The 23997-nt window shown below is 35.0% G+C and overlaps 2 protein-coding genes across 2 annotated transcripts; one reads left to right on the plus strand and one right to left on the minus strand.

The window, feature by feature from the left end:
* Positions 1 to 4404: 4404 nt before the first annotated feature.
* On the minus strand, positions 4405 to 6489 carry LOC134274519 (elongator complex protein 6-like). Its single transcript, XM_062756800.1, has 2 exons — positions 5838 to 6489; positions 4405 to 4578 (listed from the first exon to the last, which is right to left on the minus strand). The coding sequence occupies exons 1-2, from the start codon at positions 6486 to 6488 to the stop codon at positions 4459 to 4461; spliced, it is 771 nt and encodes a 256-aa protein (XP_062612784.1). The 5' UTR covers position 6489; the 3' UTR covers positions 4405 to 4458.
* A 6511-nt stretch (positions 6490 to 13000) lies between these two features.
* LOC134274521 (uncharacterized) lies at positions 13001 to 21907 on the plus strand. The gene is made up of 8 exons (XM_062756802.1): positions 13001 to 13031; positions 13803 to 13909; positions 19631 to 19705; positions 19900 to 19982; positions 20140 to 20201; positions 20313 to 20410; positions 21122 to 21232; positions 21764 to 21907. Exons 1-8 carry the CDS (start codon positions 13028 to 13030, stop codon positions 21905 to 21907), a joined length of 684 nt encoding a protein of 227 aa, XP_062612786.1. The 5' UTR covers positions 13001 to 13027.
* The last annotated feature ends 2090 nt before the right edge of the window (positions 21908 to 23997 follow it).

Raw genomic sequence — 23997 nt, forward strand, 5'->3', positions numbered from 1 at the left:
ATAAGAACATAAAGTCCGCCGAGAACCTGTTTTATACGCAATAACTCTCCTCATGCCGCTGTGCTAAAAATAGTGACATGTAATAATAACATGTAATAAATACTAATAAAACAAACAGGGCGGGGCACTTTGAGAGGGGTGAGAGAGGTCCTAGGGAGTTTTGGTATAAAATTACATTGCATAAGCTCAAAATCTTCTTGAAATATCGCCCGGAAATGATAGTGTTACACACAGACAGAATGTATAAATACGACCTTGAACTTTGACCTTTTGACCTCAAAATCAATAGGGGTCTTCATTAGGCCACAGGGAGTTGCTATGTAAAATTTCATTGCAACAGCTCAAATGGTTCTAGAGATATCGTGTGGAAACGAAAATGTTACAACAGACAGAACTTGCTTATTTATGACCTTGACCTTTGACTTTTTGACCTCAAAATCAATAGGGTTCTTCTTTAGTCCATAGGGAGTTGCTATGCTAAATATCATTGCAAAAGCTCAAAGGGTTCTCGAGATATCGTGTGGAAACGAAAGCATTACAGACAGACAAAAAGACGGACGGACGGACAAATCCAAATTAATTAAAGTTCAAGGTCGTTAATTTATACATTCTGTCTGTGTGTAACACTATCATTTCGGTGATATTTCAAAGAGATGTTGAGCTTATGCAATGTAATTTTATACCAAACTCCCAGGACCTCTCCCGCCCCTCTCTCAAAGTGCCCCGCCCCGTTTGTTTTATTAGTATTTAGCAACAGATAGTATTACATGTCGCTATTTTTACCGCAGGGGCATGAGGAGAGTTATTGCGTATAGAACAGATTATCAGGCAAACTATGTTCTTATTACATCTGTAGAACTGTTTAATAAAGGCTAAATAAATCAAACACCATGGATTGCGTAAAATTTTAAGAATACCGAACATGAATATATACATGTATGTGACTTCAGTTCTGCATATACTTCTTCTGTAAAAAGCGATTCCGTGGTCTAGTGGTAGTGTACTCTATTCACATTTGAGAGGTCCTGGGATCGACTCTCGGTCGATCCTTTCTTTTTTTTAAATATTTTTCTTTTTTTTTGTTTACTAAATGATAGTATTCAGCATGTGAAATGAAAAATTTATGAGGTCATAAAATCATTATTACAGTGTGATAAATATTCCATGTAAAAAGAATCTTCTATACGCACAATAAAGAATAAGCAATCAAATCTTTATATGCATATTGACATACATGTATTTTATTTGCTTCAGTATACTTGTATACATTTAATAATTCTACAAATTCAGTCAGGGGGATCCGACTTTTTCCCTAAGCGGGGGACACGAATTCTCTGAATTAGCTTGTTAATACCAATTTGGGGCCCATTAGGGCATACAAGTAAAGGGAAAAGCTAGAAATTCAAAATTGATTGTGACAACTAACAAATAGTTTATATAGAGAAAATGCATAAATTCTTTGAAATTTTTCTTCTCTGCTCATGGGCATTAAATAACCCAACCAAGTGCATAGTTAAGTTGAATATGGCTGCATGTTTCAAAACTGTGAATCTCATGGCCCCAGGGTTAGGGGTTCTAGGGGTTCTAGTGCTAGGGCGGGACTATATAGTTTATATAGTGAAAATGCATAAATTCTTTTAAATTCTTCTTCTCTCCTCATGGGCGTTAAATAAACTAATTAAGTGTATATAGTTATGTTGAATAAGGCTGCCTCTTCCAAAATTGAATTTCATGGCCCCAGGGTCAGGGGTTCTAGTGCTAGGGCAGGGCTATATAGATTATATAGTGAAATGAATTATTTCTCTAAAAATCTTTTTTTTTCTGCGCCTGGGTATTAAATCAATGAACTATGTACATAGTTATGAGGAGAAAGGATGCCTTTTTAAGATTTGTGAATTTCATGGCCCCTGTGTCAGGGCTTCTTGCGTTAGGGTGGGGTTAATGTTTATATAATGAAAATGCATGAATTCTTTGAAAATCTTTTCGTTTGCCCCTGGGTATTATGCCAATGATCTAAGTACATATCTATGATGAAGAAAGCTGCCTCTTTCAAACTGGTTAATTTCCGGGCTCCTGTGTCAGAGGTATTAAAAGGGGGAGGGTACATAGTCTGAAAATAAATTAATGCTTTGAAATCTGCACCTTCATATCAATCAACAATTTATGATGAAATAAAATCCATGATCAAATTTCCAAAATTTTGAAATATGTGGCCCCAGGGTCAGTGATTTCTTTGGGGTGAGGTCACAAGTGGTTATAGAGTGGAAATGCATTTTCTCTTTGTTACTCTGATCTACCTCTGGGTATTTTAGTAACCAAAGTAAGCATGTTAAGTGTATAATTATGATAATCAATGGTGCCTCTTTCAAAATTGTGAAATTAGTGGCCTCTGGTTTAAAACACGAATCAAATTCAATAGACCCCTTTCTTATAACATATTTGCCTAGGAGTTATTCCCCTTAGCCGCCACTGGAAAGTTGTTACGGATACTCAGTGACCTATAAGGCCCATGGGCCTCTCGTTTTATAAATGTAGCAATAAGTGACAATTAATTGTTAATGTATGTCGTTAATGCATTTACACTAAAAAAATGAAAATTCCGCTGGAAAAAAGCTCAGTACATTGTTCATAAAGGATGTTTCAAGACACGATTAGGCAATATCATAAATTTCATGAAAGAGTCAACATACTACTATTTCAAATCACGTTATGAGAATGGCAGATTCATTTTAGAGTTATCTCCCATTATAGATTTTTTTCATCCAAATAACTTTTCAAATATCAAGAAGAACAAAATTTCTTATTTTTAATACTAATAAATAACAACTAATTTTATAATATATAAAATAAACATTTTTTTTAAAAAATAAGAAGGTATCTTTTTGTTTAAATCCAAAAATTTAAAATTGTAGTAAAACTCATTTAAAATTATTTGGATTTAATAAATTTAGAACAATCAAATTATAAAGCTTGACATGACCATCAAATGGTTAATATGAGTGAAAAATTCAGTTTTTGTAGCTGGGTAACACACCCAGCAATTCTATAAATAGAGAAGGAAACGGGGGGATGAAATGCAGTTACTCATCGAAATCACAAGTACAGGGGGACGGGACCTCTCTCCCCCCCCCCTTACAGTGTTCCGTACTCCAAGGGTCCTTTTACTTTTTTAATTAAAAAAATTTTCTCTGACATAATCACAAAGTATTTCTACTAAAGAATCCAATATTTAAGCTAAAACTAGCCTTTTCTAAAAATCCGTACCCTCTGATACAAATAAGTAACGTCAAGTGCCTGTGGACTATACCAACAAATAAGTGGGTGGATGATCCCCTCCGAACGGCATGTTCCCCCTCCCCCGCGTTCTACTGTTTTTGCAATACTCAATTCAATCATTTTTTTTTCCTATTGGTTAGTTTTCTCTTTCCATATATAGGAAGGTAGTTGTAGTTTTTAGAGTTACTTCCCATTACAAATTATTTTATTCAAAGTAATATTAAAATATTTTTCATTGATTCAACTTCGTTAAATAAAATGATAACAATTAATTGCCTACTTATTAAGTAAATAAAAAGATTACAAAAAATTTGAAATATTCTTCTTACTTGATTCTGTATTTGAATTTTAAGTAAAAATCATTAAAACTTATTTAAAACTGATTTATTCTGCCACTGGAGAAATCAGTATTATTAGTAAGCATCCTAAATAGTGTAGATTCATTCTTTGAGCGTGTGCCGGGGTAAGACCCAGGCATGAAATGTGAAGTTGTTGGATAGGAGGTGGGTCGCAGCGTTCGGTGCAGTATGATGAAACTGCGCTCAAGCAATTAAAATAATTCATTAAGTTTCCTTCGTTGTTTAAACTTCAAGCTCAATATCAGAGTTACTCTTGAATTCTTGACTGCTCAAGAAATTTTATAAAGGTAGTAGTGGATGGATAACCCTGCCGTTCCAATCTATCCAATATACATATCCTAGTACCTTGATTACATATTTACTACCTCATACTCTTACATAGTAACTATATCAAATTATGAAAAAACATATATTTAATGCATAACATGACATGTACATGTATATATAATTATATATGCACACAAAGTCCATCTGAATTTAGTAATTTTTGTTCCTTCGAAATATGACAAAGGATCAACATCTTGACACACCATCTAGTAAGCAATATATCAATTTATTCCCATTTAAAGTTTGTAAGAAATCTGGTAGCACAACCGCTAGAATAAACCTGACTTTTAGAAAATAGCCTTGTAAAGTGACTTGCATTCCTCAAAATTCAAGTTAAATGAAAGCAAAGTAAATGTTTAAGATCATTACAAGGTTTAATTTAAAATGAAACTGAGAAATCCATCACACTTTACCTTCTGACACAGGGGTACAAAAAAATCAATAAAGACTTGTTAAATGTTTATTTATTAAGTTTTTCCTGATATTTTTACTTAATTCAGCCAAGGACAGCTTTGGACATTCCAGAGCCAAAGAAAGTTACAGATTTATCATTAACTTTAAACTGCATGCTTTTTGAGCTGTTTTTTCTGAGACAATTTCTTCTCTTGACTTCGATCTGAAAAAGAATAGTGTCAGTGTCAAATACATCCATTTAATAGAAATCATTTGATGCAATAAAAATGTCTTTAAGTTAAATTTCCAAAACATAGACTTATAAACTCATTGTAATGTGAAGAACTATAGATTTTTTTCTTCTTTTTTCTTTGCTATTTCATTGTCAATTTAAGTTAGACACTGGCCAAAAAAAAAAAATAAATGAAAGGAAAGAAAATTTAACTGAAGACTCTTAGGAAATTTAACAGTTACTCTAAGTTATCTGTGTGTGAATAGCTTTTATTGAGATATCTGGAGTTAAACCACAGAAACTGCATATTTATGCTTTTCATAATCTATTTATAGATTAGCTTCTTTGGTTTATACTGATTTTGCCAACCAAAATATTCCTCACTCTTCAAAAGTTCTCATTTACAGACCAATTTAAGAGGTATTTGTAACAGGATTTTAGATGGGGTCACGTGACCCCGTCTATTAGTTTATATTTCGAGACGCCTCAAAACCGAAGCCATGGTGATAACACATGAATTAAATCTATGCTATACGAAGAGTTGCAGAAATTGTTTTGATCAAAATATTAAACATTCTATATCAAACTGAAAAGAAAAATACAATTAATTTTTTTTCTATTTAACTCAAACTAGTAAAGCATTTTGAACATTTATAACTAAAAATATTAATTGTAAATCACACTAGTAAACAAAGTATCCTGCGTATGCATCACCCATTGTTTACATCTGGAAAAGTATTAATTTGTACCTGGTGAAATTCGGACAGTTCAAAAAGGTTTCCAGACATAGCAATTATTAAAATTTCTACATCGACAAATTAAATCAAAAACCTTAATTTATATCATACACGGTTTTGATTTTAGTATGTTAATAAAAAATTTAGTTGTTTTTCAAACTCGTAAAAAAAATCACATTTGTGAAATCTAGCATGAAGATTATTTTGACCCCATCTTTGAGTACTGTCTCAGTACTTTGATTTTGCTTATCATTCCACACTTCTAAACAGAAACAAGTTGGCAAATTGAATAATGAAGCACTAGCAAACACCCCTGGCCTCATCTCTGTAATATAAACCCTACATCCTACACTCTCCATGCAGATATTCTCCAAATTTGAACTTCTGTGTTCATGAAAATCAGCCCAGTTATATACTTTATTGTATGATCTTTCTTTGGTCTGTTTCAAAAGTGTGAGCATTTTAAAATATCTGTTTAATTGTTTTGCACCAAAAACATAATCTCTTTAATACCTTGCCATGTACATCTTTACAATATCCACTATCAAGACCAGATATATGAACATCTAGGTTGCTCATGTGCAAAAGTGTCTTCCAAACAAGCTTTGCTTCTTCATCTTCCTCCGTACTGATAAACATAACTAGAGTACCCCTGCAATCTGACTTTGGGGATGAAATTAGCTGACATAGATACTGAATAAATGCACTGATCTCTTTAACTTGGTATCCAAGGCTGAGTAAAACATTCAAGCTATCAACAATCACAACTGGTGGCTGGCCCTGTTTATTCTGTAGTTCTGAATAGTTAGCTTTGATCATCTCATAGATTCCCTGCAAAGAATCTAAACTGTTCACACAATCATCAGTATGTATATCCAGAAATCGATTCCCAAAGGCCTTCATCACGTCACAGAACTTTAGGTTAGATGATTCAATTTTTTGTGCTAAATTTATTCCAAGTTTTTGACAAACTGATTTGTGGTGACCGTAGGACTGTGTAAGTGATACAAAGCAAACATTTCTGTCAACATTGCTGCTGAGGAAAAACGAAAGGAAGTGATGGAGTAGAAATGTTCCATCAGCAGACGACTCAGATAAAGTTATCACATCTCCATACAACTTGTCATCCTTTGAAATATCGAGCACATTGTTTACTTCATCCATGATTTTTATACCCGCACTTTCTAAAGAAAGTTCGGGTATATTGTTGTTACTCATGTCCGTCCGTCCGTCCGTCCGTCCGTCCGTCCGTCCGTCTGTCACACTTTTCTTCCCTGAACTCCTCCTACATTTTACACAGTAGCTTAGTCAGCTTTTAAGAGATGGTTGGTGGTGTCATGTAGATGTGCAGTAAGGTTTCGGAATTTCGATTTTGCCCCTGGGGGTCAAATGGGGGTCGAAAAATGACGTTTTTTGTGCAAAAAGTCCCGTCTTCCCTGAACTCCTTCTACATTTTACTCAGCAGCCTAATCACCTTTTGGGGGATGATTGGTGGTGTCATGTAGATGTGCAGTAAGGTTTCGGAATTTTGATTTTGCCCCGGGGGATCAAATGGGGGTCGAAAAATGACGTTTTTTATGCAAAAAGCCCCATCTTCCCTGAACTCCTCTTACATTTTACTTAGCAGCCTAATCATCTTTTGTGGGATAATTAGTGGTGTCATGTAGATGTGCAGTAAGGTTTCGGAATTTTGATTTTGCCCCAGGGGGTCAAATGGTGGTCGAAAAATGACGTTTTTTAGTAAAAAGCCCCATCTTCCCTGAACTCCTCTTACATTTTACTTAGCAGCCTAATCATCTTTTGTGGGATAATTAGTTGTGTCATGTAGATGTGCAGTAAGGTTTCGGAATTTTAATTTTGCCCCGGGGGGTCAAATGGGGGTAGAAAAATAACGTTTTTTACGTAAAAAGCCCCATCTTCCCTGAACTCCTCTTACATTTTACTTAGCAGCCTAATCATCTTTTGTGGGATAATTAGTGGTGTCATGTAGATGTGCAGTAAGGTTTCGGAATTTTGATTTTGCCCCAGGGGGTCAAATGGGGGTCGAAAAATGACGTTTTTTGTGCAAAAAGTCCCGTCTTCCCTGAACTCCTTCAACATTTTACTCAGCAGCCTAATCACCTTTTGGGGGATGATTGGTGGTGTCATGTAGATGTGCAGTAAGGTTTTGGAATTTTGATTTTGCCCCGGGGGGTCAAATGGGGGTCGAAAAATGACGTTTTTTGTGCAAAAAGTCCCGTCTTCCCTGAACTCCTTCTACATTTTACTCAGCAGCCTAATCATCTTTTGGGAGATGGTTGGTGGTGTCAGGTAGATGTGCAGTAAGGTTTCGAAATTTTGCTTTTGCCCCGGGGGGTCAAATGGGGGTTGAAAAATAACGTTTTTATTTATACAAAAAGCCCCGTTTTCCCTAAACTCCTCTTACATTTTACTCAGCAGCCTAATCATCTTTTAGGAGATGGTTGGTGGGGTCATGTAGATGTGCAGTAAGGTTTCGGAATTTTGATTTTGCCCCAGGGGGTCAAATGGGGGTCGAAAAATGATGTTTTTTATGCTAAAAGACCTGTCTTCTCTGAACTCCTCTTTCATTTTACTCAGCAGCTTCATCACCTTTTGGTGGATGGTTGGTGGTGTCATGTACATGTGCAGTAAGGTTTCTGAATTAAGATTTTGCCCCAGGGGATCAAATGGGGGTCGAAAAATAACGTTTTTCATACAAAGAGCCCTGTTTTCCCTGAACTCCTCTTACAATTTACTCGGAGATGGTTGGTGGGGTCATGTAGATGTGCAGTAATGTTTTGGAATTTAGATTTTGCCCTGGGGGGTCAAATGTGGGTCGAAAAATGACGTTTTTTGTGCAAAAAGCCCTGTCTTCCTTGAAGTCTTCCTTATTGTTATACCTTTAGAAATTTGTTCCTATACAATTCTATACGAAAAAAAGTCTAACATTTTTAATGTTTTGCTGAGCGGGCATAAAAAAATCGATGTTGGACCGCTGAGTGAGATGTTGGACCGCTCGGAGAGATGTTGGACCGCTTACGTCACAGAGTGGGCGGAGCTTAATCTCATTTTCATTCGCTGGTGTTAAACAGTGATAGATCTGGTGTTACATCACGGAATAAAGTACAAAAATAAATAAAATAAAATGAAAGGTATAACAAAACATTTATTGACAGAGTTCTCGGGCAAAATGCGTTTTGTCGAACCCTCGAACCAAACTGTCTGCCTTCGGCCTAACGGCCTAAGGCAGACAGTTTGGTTCTTGGGTCCGACAAAACGCATGTTGCCCTCGAACTCAGTCAATAAATGTATAATGTTACTCAGAAGCCTAATCATCTTTTAGGAGAGTTAAATATTTTGAAAATTATGTAAAACATCAACGTCAAGGGGTAACAAGATGTGGTTGTGAAACACTATGCGCGCGGCGTCAACAAAGTTCGGAAAAGCTATTTTTAGCATATAGGTCACAGTCAAGGTCACAAGGTCATTGACCTTGGTGTTGTTTGTAAGAACTTAATTAGTGGGGTATGCATACTAAATATGAAGTCCCTATTTCCTATGGTTCAAAAGTTATGGCAAAAAGTAGAAAAAGCTATTTTTAGTATATAGGTCACAGTCAAGGTCATTGACCTTGGTGTTGTTTGAAAGAACTTTATTAGTGGAGTATGCATACTAAATATGAAGTCCCTATCTCTTATGGTTCAAAAGTTATGGCAAAAAGTGGAAAAAGCTATTTTTAGCATATAGGTCACAGTCAAGGTCACAAGGTCATTGACCTTGATGTCATTTGAAGGAACTTTATTAGTGCAGTATGCATACCAAATATGAAGTCCCTATCTCCTATGGTTCAAAGGTTATGGCAAAAAGTGGAAAAAGCTATTTTTAGTATAAAGGTCACAGTCAAGGTCACATGATCATTGACCTTGGTGTTGTTTGAAAGAACCTTTTTAATGGAGTATGCATACCAAATATGAAGTCCCTATCTCCTATGGTTCAAAAGTTATAACAAACAGTTGAAAAACCTATTTTTAGCATATAGGTCACAGTCAAGGTCACGAGGTCATTGACCCTGATGGCATTTGAAAGAACTTTATTAGAGGAGTATGCATACTAATTATGAAGTGTCTATTACTTATGGTTCAAAAGTTAAGACAAACAGTTGAAAAACCTATTTTTAGCATATAGGTCACAGTCAAGGTCACAAGGTCATTGACCTTGATGTCATTTGAAAGAACTTTATTAGAAGAGTATGCATACCAAATATGAAGTCTCTATCTCTTACGATTCAAAAGTTTTGGCCAAGGTTAAAGTTGACAACAGACAAACAGATAAACAGACAGACAGACAGGACAAAAACAATATGCGCCCCGAAAAAAATTCGGGCGCATAAAAAAACATCGCATGCTGGGAAACACCTTGAATTCTTATGAGTAATTTATGTACATGTCAAATGTGAGAGTCATATCTCATCTTAATCAAAAGTTATAAGCAAATGCAACATTTTTGAAAAGTAGGTTAGGCTTGATCACTTCAAGGTCAAGGTCACAGTATAAAAGTCATGATTTATTTGGAAAGGTCTTATCACAGGTAATAATATACATGCATTATGATATGAATGCCCTAACTTTTCTCTTTCAAAATGATGAATTTATAACAATTTAATTTTTTTGCAAGTTGGTCAAACTTCTAGGTCACATGTAAAAAAAAAACCTTGCCATTCTCACAGGTAAATATACTTGTCTAGTACATAAGTTTAATATGAATGTCTCTTCTCATTCAGTAGATATGACCGTGATAACCAAGGTTAAATTTATTGAGACAGATGGACTGAGTCTGACATACAAATGTACATATTTCTATATGAATTGGGTAAAATTGGCCCAGTGGTTCTAGAGAAGTTAAAAATGTAAAAAGTTTTCAGACAAACAGATGGACAACACGTCACGACAGACATTATATGCTAAGGAAACCAAAAAAGCTCAAATGAGTGTTTTGAAAGGGTTACAATATGGTTGGAGTATTTGAAAAGCTGTTTTTTTTCCTGCAGAGATATGCATGACCAACATATTCATGTTTTATATTTTCTTTAGTGATTTGTTTGTTTGTTGTGAATACATCTTCCCTCATATGGAGACACCACCAAATAATAATGAAGATAAGATGTGTTTGTGAAACACTGATGTCCCAGTATGGAAGCCTATGGCGAAGGTTGAAGTTTCTCAAATATATGTCAAAATCAAAGGTCAAGGTCAAAGGGTTCAAATTGTTAGTATCAGAAGAAAGTCTTGTCACAAGAAATGCACATGTGAAATAAAGAAATCCCTAGTAATTCCTGTTCAAAAGTTAATTGCCAAGGTTAATTTTTTTGTTTAAGTGGTTCAAACTCTAGGGTCAAGGTCAAACATATTTATACCTGTTGACAGTTCACAATGAATACAATATGTCATGATAAGTATGAAAGCCCTAGCACCTACTGATCAAAATTTAGGCAGAGTTTAAAGTTTGGTATTTTTCTTGTAAAAATGTGTATCCCATGTCAAGCGATCAGAGGTAAAAATTAATGGTACCCAAATAAAAGTTCTTATTAAATTGTCACAAGAAATAAACCTATAAAATGTGGAAGCTATTTGTATAGCCCATCCCACTTAAAACTTATGGGCAAGCTAGCTAGGATTTAATTTCTGCAGACTTATAGACAGACATACTATAAACACAAGAAACAAAATATGTATAATAATTAGTCAAATGGAAAAAAAATATACTATTTAACTGGAATCACAAAATACATTGTTATTTCAGGGACAGGAAGTGGGTAGGAAGATTGGAATCCCCCCTCCATCCCCCCATCTGGCATTTGCTTTGTTATTTAAACAAGACTATATACTGTAGCAAGTAAAAAATGACTCCTGACATCCACTCCCTATATAAACTTAGAAAACATTGACCTCACTATCATTGTTTTTTTATTTGTTTATTTGTTTTCATTTCTTTTCTCCTGCTTGTCACGAAATTCTGGGCTGGAATTTTTTGACTGAGATGTGAACCCCCCTCCCTACTCCCGAAAAAAATTCTGGATCCGCACCAGTATTGGCAGTAACTGAATGTCACATCGACAACGGGAGATAACTTCACAATATGAAATTCGTCTAGTGTTGCATGATCCTTTTTAAACTTTAACCTAATCGTTTGGGTGTATTTTACCCCCCACTATACTAAAACTTCTACTTACCGATCCTTGTGTCTTCATGAAATATAAATCCAATTATAACACAAAATGAATTAATCCAATGCACACCAGACTGCAGCCGCGTGCCATTTGGGCGAACCTTCGTCGATTCCATCACCTTATCAGATGAAGTGGGAATCGGCCGAGGTGTGCCAAATGGTGTTTAATCTATAAATATGATAATGGGTGACGCAACGTGATGTGATGTAGAAATTTACATGTTCACATGTATAGTACAAGAACAAATTTTAAATTAATTCATAACAAACGATATTAAATTTTAACAAACCTTTTCCATCTAGCCTATTCCAAAAAGTATGTGCGGTGTGATTGTGGTGTCGAGGGGGGGGGGGGGTTTAGTAAATTTAAAAAGGTCCTATTATGAGCAAAACATATATCAAAATCTAATTTCAGACGCGGATCCAGAAATTTTTTCCGGGGGGGGTCCACCTCAGTAAAAAAAAAAATCTTATCCGAGAAATTGACAATCAAAATTAAAAAACTTAAAGTGAATCTCACCCAAACGTCAAAAACCTATATCGTGGGGGGGGGGGGGGGGGGGGGTAGTGATGACTTCTATTGCCGCAAATGTTTAACTTTTCATACCTATTTAACACATATTCGTGTTTAACAGGGGGGGATCTGCATTTTCCAAGGGGGGTCCACTGTAAGTTTTTCCTTGTTTTAGTATATACATTTTTTAACCTTGTAAATTCCAGGGGGGGGGGGGGGTCCTGACACCCCCCCCCCCCCCAGCAGATCCGTGCATGAATTTACATCATTAATAAAATTCAGTCTGGTATATAATGAATTAAGCATGTATAAAATAAATATAAGAGGTTCTGAGTTATAGGTCACAGGGTCTGAGAATTTCATACTCAATTTGATGAATACATGTAAATTATAGAATTATTTTGACTATTTCTTTGGAAAGCCGCCCAATATGTAGGAGCGTGTATTTAGAGGCAAACACCTTAGTGCGGGTATTACTGTCTCATGACAGCATCTAGTTTTTTCTACTTTCACTTTTTCAATACAATATCGAACCCGAACTGATTGGATGTAAAGGACGCGACGCGCCTATTATTTAATTGCGATTGATCATCTTAAATATTTTCTTTTAACTTTGAATCAAAATTCTAAGAATAACTTTAATAAAAATCAATACTTTTGTTTTCTATTCAAGTTTAGTTCTTCTAATGCGAATCGTTCCACAGCTTTCCAACTGTACGATTGCGGTGAATAGCCTGATCTTTACTTCAAATTTTAAATGACAAAACGCAAGAATAGAAATTAATAATAAAATGAAAACAAAGGATTTAAAAATATAAAATCTGCATCAAAGTTTTAAGCAATTTTATTTGTGCTAAATATACGAAATTATTTTTTTGAAAAAAAGTATATTTTATTTTTTCGTTTTCTTAAAAAAAAATAATAATATGTGCATTGCGAGCGCGTACTTTGAAACGAAAAAGATATGGGTAAGGAAGAATTCTTTATTTTACCATAATGCAAGTGATTTAGACTATTTCAGAAGCATTCTTTTCACAAAGCTAACATTTGTTTTGCTGAAATTAATGTTATATGAAAAGGAGTTTGCTCAGCTCGCCTTCATGTAGGTGTTTTGTTTTTGTAAACAACTTTGTATCCGGATTGGCTCTACCAGAGACATAAATAAAATATTTATGTCTCAGGTTCTACCTATTCCGAATATATTGAAGTCAACTTAAGTAGCTTTATCGTTTTATTTTCGTAAAAAGCATGAAAGTACAGAAACATCATTCACTGTGTTCACTGTATTATGTATGGGCTGATGGTGTAAAAAACAAGCTATACTCTCCAATTTTTTTTTAATGAATGTTTTTTATGAAGGTTTCCTCCTGATTCCTTGTTCACTCTGAGTGGTTTCGCCCTATTACTTGTCTGCATTGAGTGGATTTGCCCAAATTGGGCCTATATGGCCTAATCAATGTCTGCTTGTCGGGTGGTCGTTTGATCAGTAGATGAATGAATGATGATTGATGAGCAGCTTAATAAAAATTAAAGATGGAAGGCTGCCCTTGTTTGTGCTTTTTACACAGACTCAGGACCCCTTGACTTTGAGAAAAGAGGGAAGGGCAACACTTTCCACATACGTTCTTGAATCCATATTGGATTCGAGTTTACTAAAATATTACAGTTTACCATTTAAAGAATTGTTAAGAATTACTGAAGACAAAGTATATGATTATAAGCATATTTATATATTGCAGAGAAAACTCAATATTCCTTTCCACTGCTCCCTGCTGATCAGCTAGTTCAGGATCTTAACATCATAGCAGATTTACCTCTGGAGGAGAAGGACTTCAAACAACCAAACGTAAGAAATAGGAACATACACAATCTGTTATACTGGTGCTTGTATTTCTGTTTATCTGCACATAAATGCCAACATCAGGACTTGCTCATATTTTATAGGTTAATTTATTATTTATATTAGGTTGTTTAAAAAAAAAATTAAGGTCAAGATCTAGTAAATGACTCTAGACTAATTTTTTGGTGCTAGATCCATTATGACGTCATAATCAATTTCAACTTTCTTTTTCCTGTACTTTATGACTTTAGCACAATTACCGTTATGTAGAAAAAAGGGTATTTTCATGGCATTCAATTTGAAATCATATGAAAAGTTATCCCGATACTAGGGCTGTCACGGTTAATCGAAAACTCGGTTAACCGCTCCGAAATGGTATTCGGTTCGGTTCGAGTCAGGTTTTCCGGAATTCGGTTCGGTTTTTTTTTTATATCTTTTATATAATACTAATTTGCTTGCAACACGCGTTGTGATTGGTTGTTTGGTTCAATGAAGGGTTCTTTAACCAATGAAAATACAGGTAACATCGAAGACATTTAAACATGGCATACACATGTGGAAGGAAAACCAAATCACAAGTAATTGTTTTGTCAACCACGTCCCCTACTTTCAAAAACGTGAAGTATTACCACACTTGTGATTTGATGATAACTCTAGTCAATAACTATATTTATTTTATTTTATACAAGAAGTTATTACTTTGTTATTTTTTGTTACGTTTAACAACATGTTCTGTTGAATAAAATGGATAGAAATTTGTGTCAGCAAAATAGTACTTTCTACAATGTCCTTAATCCTTATTATCCTTTGATATATATAAAAATGTTTTATTTAAATTCTCAAAATGAAAACCGAACCGAAAAAACCGAAAACCGATAATTTATTTTCTGAACCGAACCGAACCGAAAAATGTCTGAACCGTGGCAGCCCTACCCGATACCTATATCAAATTTGATATTATTGTAAAGGAGAGGCCATGAACATACAAATTACCGTTTTCTGAGAGACTCTAGGCAATCTGGATACATTTCCTTTGTCGAATATGAAAAAAACGCCCATATTCATAACTAGTTTTCTTAAGTGTCCCCCGCTTGAAAAGTGAGGGATATTAATTTGGGTCTGTCCCTCCGTCCGTCTTTCTGTCTGTCTGTAAATCTTTTTTTCGCTGTCAGTCATTTGGACCGACTGCCATGTGAAGTTTGTCAGTCCAGACAGATTTCTATCAGTCCAAAATAAATTCAATAAAACATGAAAAAAAAATTGTATTTAAATTTTATTATCAATAAACACGGCGTCTATATAAACACTGCACACTTCTTACCCTAGCGCCGTCAACAAACTTGTTTTAACAGTTTACCAATAGTTTGGCACAAGTTATAATAATCTGTGTCTCGGAACAAGTCCTCATAACAGTTATTCTCGCAATGTAGCAATTAATTAAGAATTGCTCCGAAACGAATTTGAAGTATACAAAAGGATATGCACTGGAAATAACTTCAAAATTAATTACAACAAACCTTTTTTAGGTCGCGTATGTCTTTAAACCTACCGGTAAATTATGATCCAAATAAAGACGATAATTCAACTAATTTTCTTTACGTTTTTTCTCGCTTCAAATTTACACGCCATGTTTCTGGAATCTTCGTAGTAAATGTACTGAGTTCGAGTTATTGCCCGTGTTTATTTTGCGACATAGTGAATATACGGAACAAATTGTATTAATAAACCGGGTCCGTAGGACATTTTTCATTTTAACGATAGAACATTGTCTCTAAATTCGCACTTGCATTAATCGATAAGCCATTACAACATGCAGAAAAAGAGTTTGAAAGATTACGATCGGTGGAATATAGGGAATTTGTACGAAATTTAGTAAGATTTTCGCAAGTTCCTCTGTCAACACTGTCCGGTCATTTGGACTGACACAGAACGGGAAAGTAATCGGTCCTTGGTTGTTTTTAGCTCACCTCAATGAAGTTGGGGGGAGCTTATGTGATACCCTCGGCGTCGGCGTCGGCGTCCCGGGTTAAGGTTAAGTTTTTTGGAGCAGTTTTCTTTTTAAGTACTTCTATGTCCTATATTGATTAGACATGCATGGAAGATGTTTCTAGTGTGTTTCATTGTACCAGTCAAAGTTTCAGATGCTGCAATTTCAGCAAAGGAATGACCAGGTTAATGTTTTTGGAGCAGGTTAACATTTTTGGTGCAGTTTTTGGTGTAGGTCTCATTTCCGAGTAACTATAAGCCCTATAATGACCAAACTTGCATGGATTGTACATCTGAGGATTCATACTACCAGACTTGCTTCGGATGCTGAATATGACCTACATTTTCCGGTTGAGTGAACAGGTTAAAGTTTTTGGAGCAGGTTTCATTTCGAAGATACTACGAGCCCTATAATGACCAAACTTGCATGCATGGTACATCTTAGGGTGCATTCTACTAGACTTGGATCGGATGCTGAATCTGACCTACATTTTCCGGTTGAGTGATCAGGTTAAAGTTTTTGGTGCAGGTTTCATTTCCAAGTTACTATGAGACATATAATGACCAAACTTGTATGGATGGTACATCTAAGGATGCATACTACCAGTCTTGCTTCAGATGCTGAATCTGACCTACATTTTCCGGTTGAGTGAACAGGTTAAAGTTTTTGGTGCAGGTTTCATTTCCAAGATATTATGAGCCCTATAATGACCAAACTTGCATGGATGGTACATCATAAGATGCATACTACCAGACTTGCTTCGGATGCTGAATCTGACCTACATTTTCTGGACGAGTAAACAGGTTAAAGTTTATGGTGCAGGATTCATTTCCAAGTAACTTTGAGCTCTATAATGACCAAACTTGCATGGATGGTACATCTAAGGGTGCATTCTACTAGGCTGGCTTCAGAAGCTGAATCTGACCTACATTTTCAGGATTAGTGAAAAGGTTAGTTTTTTTTATACAGGTTTTATTTCCAAGTAACTTTGAGCTCTATGTTGAACAAAATTGCATGGATAATACATCTTAGGGTGCACACTAATGGACTTGCTTTAGATGCTGAATTTGACATACATTTCCCAGATAATAGACCTCGTAAAAGTTATGGGTGCAGGTCTATCACGAAGAAACTATAAGGCTTATATAAACCAAAGTTGCACAAATGATGCATCAAGGGATGAAAACTCTCAATCTTGCTTCAGATGCTGGATTTTAATTACATTTTCATGATGAAGAACAAGTTTGAAGTTTTATAGATCTATTCCAAAGTATCAAAATCAAAATTGCATAAATTTTGCATTTTTGGATGTACACTTTTTGTTGGTTAATTGTGTGACTTAATTTGCCTTACTTAAAGACAACATTCGTTGAGGTGAGCTCTGTAATCTCTGATTACTCTATGTTTATCGGTTTTGCCGGTTCAAGAACTCTGTGTAACGCTTTTGTTTCCACACGATATCTCGAGAACCCTTTGAGCTTTCGCAATGAAACTCCCTATGGACTACAGAAGAACTATATTGATTTTGAGGTCAAAAGGTCAAAGGTCAAGGTCATAAATTCGCAAATTCTGTCTTTTATAACACTTCCGTTTCCGCACGATATCTCGAGAACTCTTTGAGCTTTTGCAATGAAATTTTACATAACAACTCCCTGTGGCCGAAGAAAGACCCCTATTGATTTTGAGGTCAAAAGGTCAAAGTTCAAGGTCATAAATTTATACATTTTTAGCTCACCTGAGCCGAAGGCTCAAGTGAGCTTTTCTGATCACATTTTGTCCGGCGTCCGTCTGTCTGTCTGTCTGTCTGTCCGTCTGTCTTTCCGTAAACTTTTCACATTTTCGACTTCTTCTCAAGAACCGCTGGGCCAATTTCAACCAAACTTGCCACAAAGCATCCTTGGGTGAAGGAAATTCAAGTTTGTTAAAATGAAGGGCCAGGCCCTCATTCAAGGGGAGATAATTGGGAATTAATGAAAATTTGGTGGTATGTTTTAAAAATCTTCTTCTCAAGAACCACTGTGCCAGGAAAGATGAAACTTATGGGGAAACATCCTCAGGCAGTGTAGATTCAAATTTGTTCAAATCATGACCCCAGGGGGTAGGGCGGGGCCACAATGGCCGACCAAAGTTTTACATAGAAATATATAGGAAAATTCTTTAAAAATCTTCTTCTCAAGAATGACAAAGCCATGATTGATCATATTTATATGGAAGCATCCTCAGGTAGTGTAGATTCAAGTTTGTTCAAATCATGACCCCCGGGGGTAGGGCGGGGCCACAATGGCCGACCAAAGTTTTACATAGAAATATATAGGAAAATTCTTTAAAAATCTTCTTCTCAAGAATAACAAAGCCATAATTGATCATATTTATATGGAAGCATCCTCAGGTAATGTAGATTCAAGTTTATTCAAATCATGACCCCTGGGGGTAGGGGGGGGCACAATGGCCAATCAAAGTTTTACATAGGCATATATAGGAAAATTTTTTAAAAATCATCTTCTCAAGAATTGCAAAGCCATTGCTCATGGGACTACTTTTGGATTTAAACTTTTCAATAATAAACCAATTTCTACTTTTTCCTAGCCACAGTGCTCAGGTGAGCGATGTGGCCCATGGGCCTCTTGTTTCTGTATGAAACACTATCATTTCCGGGCGATATTTCAAGAAGATTTTGAGCTTTTGCAATGAAATTTTATATCAAAACTCCCTAGGACCTCTCTCACCCCTCTCAAAGTGTCCCGCTCTGTTTGTTTTATTAGTATTTACTGTATTACATGTCGCTGTTTTTAGCACAGGGACATGAGGAGAGTTATTACGTATAAAACAGGTCCTCGGTGGACTTTATATTCTTATTACATCTATTAGAACTGTTTAATAAAGGTTAAATTAGAAATCATGCTTTGTGTAAAATTTTGACAATATCGAACATGAATATATACATGTATGTGACTTCATGTTTGCATATAATTTTCGCTAACGCTTCACATGTGAGAGGGCCCAAGTTCACATCCCGGGCGATCAATTTTTTTTTTTCGAAATACTTTTTTTTTTTTACTAAATGATAGTATTCATGTGAACTGAAAAAATTATGAGGTCTGGCTTGTACAAACTCATAAAATTATCATTACAGTGTGATAAATATTTCCTATCAAAAGAATCTTCTATACACATAATAAAGAATAAGCAATCAAACCTTTATATCCATATTGGCATATTTTATTTGCTTCAGTATACATGTATACATTTAATAATTCTACAAATTCAGTCAAGGGAATCCAACCCCCCCCCCCCCTTCCCCCCGAACTGCACATGGTTTACTTTTTACCTAAGCGGGGGACACAAATTCTCTGAATTAGCTTGTTTTTCATTGAAAATGACAGTTTAAAATGTGGTTTTTCATCTTGTTACCTACAAATTATGCCCGGAAACACCTTATTTGCCCAAGCTAAAGTTGTAAAGCTTCATAAAGGAATTTATCTCTCAAATTTGATAAATCTGTAGGCATCTTTCATTTACTAGATTTTGACCTTAAGACAGAATTTTAACTTGCAAACAGTCAGCATTGCAACCAATTTTAATGTATGTAGATTATTTCACAGTTGTTTAATTGTTAAATTAGTAGCTGCAAAGGAAGTACAAATTGTTGAACTGCAAATAAAAGTTGATTTACCACAGTACATGCACTAAATAAATGAAGAAAATGCTACGATTGCTTGTGATTTTTTGATTTTTGACAGAGTCAGAGGTGGCAGAAGATATATTGCCGTTTGGTTGAAGTTCTGTCAGGTGTGTCATTTGAGAGTATTATACAGGTAAGTTAACAAGCCATGACAAAAATACTAATAAACTTTTAAAATGAATATTAAATCTTCTTTAATAATTTTAATGTTCAAAGATGGTTTATTTATTGCTATATATTCAGTATAATGCATAAGCTTTTGTAACTATTGTAAACCAGTGAAGTGATTATGAATTTGAAATGTTAATTGATTAATTTTTTTTGTAGCAAGTTTTGTATGTCAAAGATGAGATGGAGTTTCCAGAATTGTACGAAGAAGCCACTGAAATTGTCCTACTTTCTCTTACATTGTATGTCTACCTTTACTTTGGCATAATAAATGTTAATGATATCTTCAGACTTGAATGGTGTTCACATTGCCTTTTTTTTTTGGCAATATTAGTTGCAAATGGCATTTGCCATGCTTTCAACTATTTTTTAATATTTTCTTTTCTTTGAATGTAATAGAAAAAGAATGCTGTCGTCTTGTGGAATTGCTGATTTCTCTCTGAAGGACGTCAAAGAACCATGTAAGGATCTTCTAACTATAATTATTCTGATTGGAATATTTGTATCTCATTAAGAGAAAATTTGATTGTCTATATTACCCAAGTAATTTTAAATATCTCATCATGTTTCAGCCCCAAACAGAGTTCTAAAGATCATGTGTGCTATCGCCAATTTTATAAAATTCCAAAAAGGAAGGATTCAGGTGTACCAGGACTTGAAGGAGGAAAATGTGAGTGACAGGAACGGTGAATGGGAAGGCAAAAAATGGTCAATGGGACTAGAGCACAAATGTCAACATTTTTAATGGGCCATTTTGAAAATGAGTGGGGCCATCAATTTGATCTTAGGGGCCATTTTAAGAAATAAGAAAATGACAAACAAATATGACATACAAAAGAAAACATGTTTTTAATTATGGGTTACCCAAACTGATTTATAGCATATGATATGCAGCAAATTTAAAGGAACTTGCATAGAATTTGATCTAACTGTATTTTGTGTTAAAATTTGGAAAGAGCACCACCTTACCCTACAAATGAATGAAGTAATGTACCTAATGTAAGTGTTTCATTTAACTAGAAGCAGTTTTTATAGGTTCAACCAATGAGATTTGTTGTTTTAAAATTGACTGCATTCAAAATGAAAGTAAAACAAGTAAGAAAGTCATACACAAATATTTCCAAATAACATCGCTAAAAATTGAATGCGCACTGTGGCACCACAATTGATTGATTCAATGCACCATTTTTCACTTCAATGCGACTATTGTGCGTGGCGCAAGCCCTTCCCAATCACTGCAAGAACAAGAGAATGGATTCAACTACAATTTTCACTTAAAAGCTTCAAGATTGATTATTAAAGTTGCAGTCAAATTTTCTGCAGTATCGAACTTTTCTTTAGCATTTAACAACTTTACATTCTATTATTTTTCTTATTTCAGGACAGATTTCGGGATCAATTTGATCACATGATCCAGAAACGAGACAGAATCAAAGCAAAGATTCAGGAACTAAAAGCTGAAAAACCAAAAAATGACCCAGAATTTGCCAAGGTAGGTGCAAGGTATCTTGTACAAATGCAAGTACTGCTCAAATAATTAAGTTTCTTAATCATGATTTGAGCATAAAGATAATCAAGGGTCTTGGGTGCATTTCGTTCATTAAAATTGACTTTAAAGGTTAAGTATTCTTTGCATAAACATGTGAAAACAAAATCAAAAAGATTTATTAGTAATCAAAATATCAAATAAGTTAATTTGCAGCATATGAGCATTTCTAAATACAAAAGCTGATAGACATCGCTTTAAAATTTACATTTTATTCTTTTTAACTTCCCATAATGTTACAGTAAAACTTGCTTAGTACGAACACGGATATTGCGAATTCACAGTTATAGAGAAGTCCTCAGCAGTATAAATTTAATGAATTTCTTACACGGTTATAAGGAATTAAAGATATAGTGAAGTAATTTCATAGGTCCTAGCGACATAGTTATAACCGAGTTTTGCCTTATGTGTGTGAATTCTACTTTATGAGACATCAATGTGTTTTGATTTTTTAAGAACCGATTTGTTTTATAATAGATCCAAGAACAGCTGGATATTCTGAATGACGGATTACAGGAACGACTCAAAAAACAAGCTGTGAAACAGAAGGCTGCCACCGAGGTCAAGGCCAGGCTAGCGGAAAAAGTAGCCAATAGGGTACAGCTTATTTTGTTTCAATAGTTTTACCTGCATTTAAATGAACAACACTGAAATATTATGATTACAGTAAATAGTATATAACTTTAAAATAAATGATATACTGTATAATCCCCATTTGCCGCCCCTGCCCCTATAAGCGCCCCCTTAGGTTTTTTTTAATTGTCAGGAAATAAGGGCCCCCTGTACAGTTATTAAAATCAACTAGAACCGTATCAAAAAATTGGATAAATTGAAAATAAAACTCGTCTTTTATCCAATTTCTCAGTGGAAAATGAACAATTTAGCCTAATTTGGGTGGATTATCCTCACGTTAAGAAAAGCTAGAAATTATACTGACACGCAACAAAGAGTAATCTACAAATGTTTGATTTTTTCATCTTATGATTTTGAAAAGCGAATAAGTAAGGTTTAACTCAGAGATTTGATGAAAATGTTAAATGTTTATCTGTTTACTTTACTAAGTAAAATATGACTGTTAAAACACCCCCTCCCAGCAATTCAAGTAAAACGTGCAAGACTGCCCCAACAACAATTGCAGCTTAATTTCTATGATACAATAGGTTCATTAAGGGGATGAAGGATGTATGGTCACGTGACTCAGTTGATTTACGTCATAATCTCTGATAAAATATGTACAAAACGAGATTGAAACCACAGTACTTGTATAATTTTTTTGACTGTTTGTTTGAGTTCACCAACTAGTATAAAAATATCTGAAAACATTCAAAATTTCTTGCAAATATTATCAAATTACGGAATAGATTAATCCACTCTGCCGTTTCCCTACTCTGCGCGTTCAGTGCGTCTTTGATGTCATAGTGGATCTCTTAGTTCAGTAAGATCATACAAGGTAAAAACGGGTAGTATAAAATCATAAAAACAGGCCATAATATGTACATGGTAGGGTATTTTGAAAATTTCAGAACGCAAAAAATATTTTTACATGGTTGTTGACGGAAAAGTTCTGTGGGTTTGTCTTATTTCGCTTATTTCAGGAATGTGTGACGTCATAGTTGGGTTTTCCCGTACTTGAGAAATGTAAACATGACATGTTTTTCTCATGATCATGACTCGTTTAACTTTGCCACGTGCAATATTGAGCTCAGCTTCACCAATCGATATTTTTACAGTTAATCAATAGGATTTTTTGCAAATTGATTTTTTTATGGTTTAAGTTGTCCTAAAAAAGTCGTAAATTTTTGTCTCCAGATGTGGTGTTACAAAAGAATCTTGCTTTTTCGAATTTTTCACCCTATTCATACTCTAAAATATTTTAAAAGACACATTTCCGCAGGTATATTTTTTATCTATGGTGAAAAATTTCAATTATCGACCGAGTAATGGACCCAGAAACACGGAGAATAAAAACTCCGCTCAGACACTGTGGGGTATGGTATTTGTCACTCAATATCTCAGAAATAAGTCTAGAAACCTATTGATATGTCTGCTTTATAGTATGTAGGACATACTAAATAAGATATATACAAAATATGAAAAAAATTAAATGACAGGTATTTTTTCAGCTAAAGGCCCTTCATCCCCTTAATATCAAGATCTGAGCAGAGGAATTATTCTTTGGCGTTTTTAAATGCCCATTTTCAGTTGATTAGGTCGAATTTTCTCTAATTTAGAGCAGTGTAGCCACCCTTGGACTTCCGGTACAAGGACTGTCCTTAATGCATATGATACATAAGACCCTGTTGAGGCGTACTGTAATGAAATTTCACATCAGCAACTCTCCATCACCTTTACATTGTAATTTTCCAGCTAGAGCAATGGAAATCAGATGCGTACATAAGCCATTTTCAAGTAGCCTTAGCATTGTTACGAGAAACAAAAGGAGAGTTTATTTTTTTAGCTCTACAGGTCAGAGACCAGAAGAGCTTATGCGATAGTAATGCGTCTGGCGCCCGCCCGTCTGTCTGTCTAGCTGTCTGTCCGTCTGTCTGTAAACAATTTTTCAAAATGTTACTCTTCCTACAGTTTTGGTCTGATTTCAATATAACTTGGCACACGAGTAGTCGAGTAGACTACACTAAGATCCATAATGCTGTGTATCGGTTTTGGGTTTCGATGAACTGTGTTGCCGTGGTTAATAAAAATAGAAATTT

This window comes from Saccostrea cucullata, unplaced genomic scaffold (assembly GCF_032062105.1).
Source record: "Saccostrea cucullata isolate Sc308-1 unplaced genomic scaffold, CSIRO_AGI_Scuc_v1 ctg7808, whole genome shotgun sequence".
Classification (NCBI taxonomy): domain Eukaryota; kingdom Metazoa; phylum Mollusca; class Bivalvia; order Ostreida; family Ostreidae; genus Saccostrea; species Saccostrea cuccullata.

Bases quoted from the DNA above. Each gene is read 5' to 3' on its own strand.
- LOC134274519 (XM_062756800.1), bottom strand. From the start codon at position 6,488: ATGGATGAAGTAAACAATGTGCTCGATATTTCAAAGGATGACAAGTTG. The intron at 4,579-5,837 runs GTATTAAAGAGA...ATTCTTTTTCAG, and splicing joins GTAAAGATGTACATGGCAAG to ATCGAAGTCAAGAGAAGAAA.
- LOC134274521 (XM_062756802.1), top strand. The intron at 19,706-19,899 runs GTAAGTTAACAA...TTTTTTTTGTAG, and splicing joins CATTTGAGAGTATTATACAG to CAAGTTTTGTATGTCAAAGA. The intron at 21,233-21,763 runs GTAGGTGCAAGG...GTTTTATAATAG, and splicing joins ATGACCCAGAATTTGCCAAG to ATCCAAGAACAGCTGGATAT.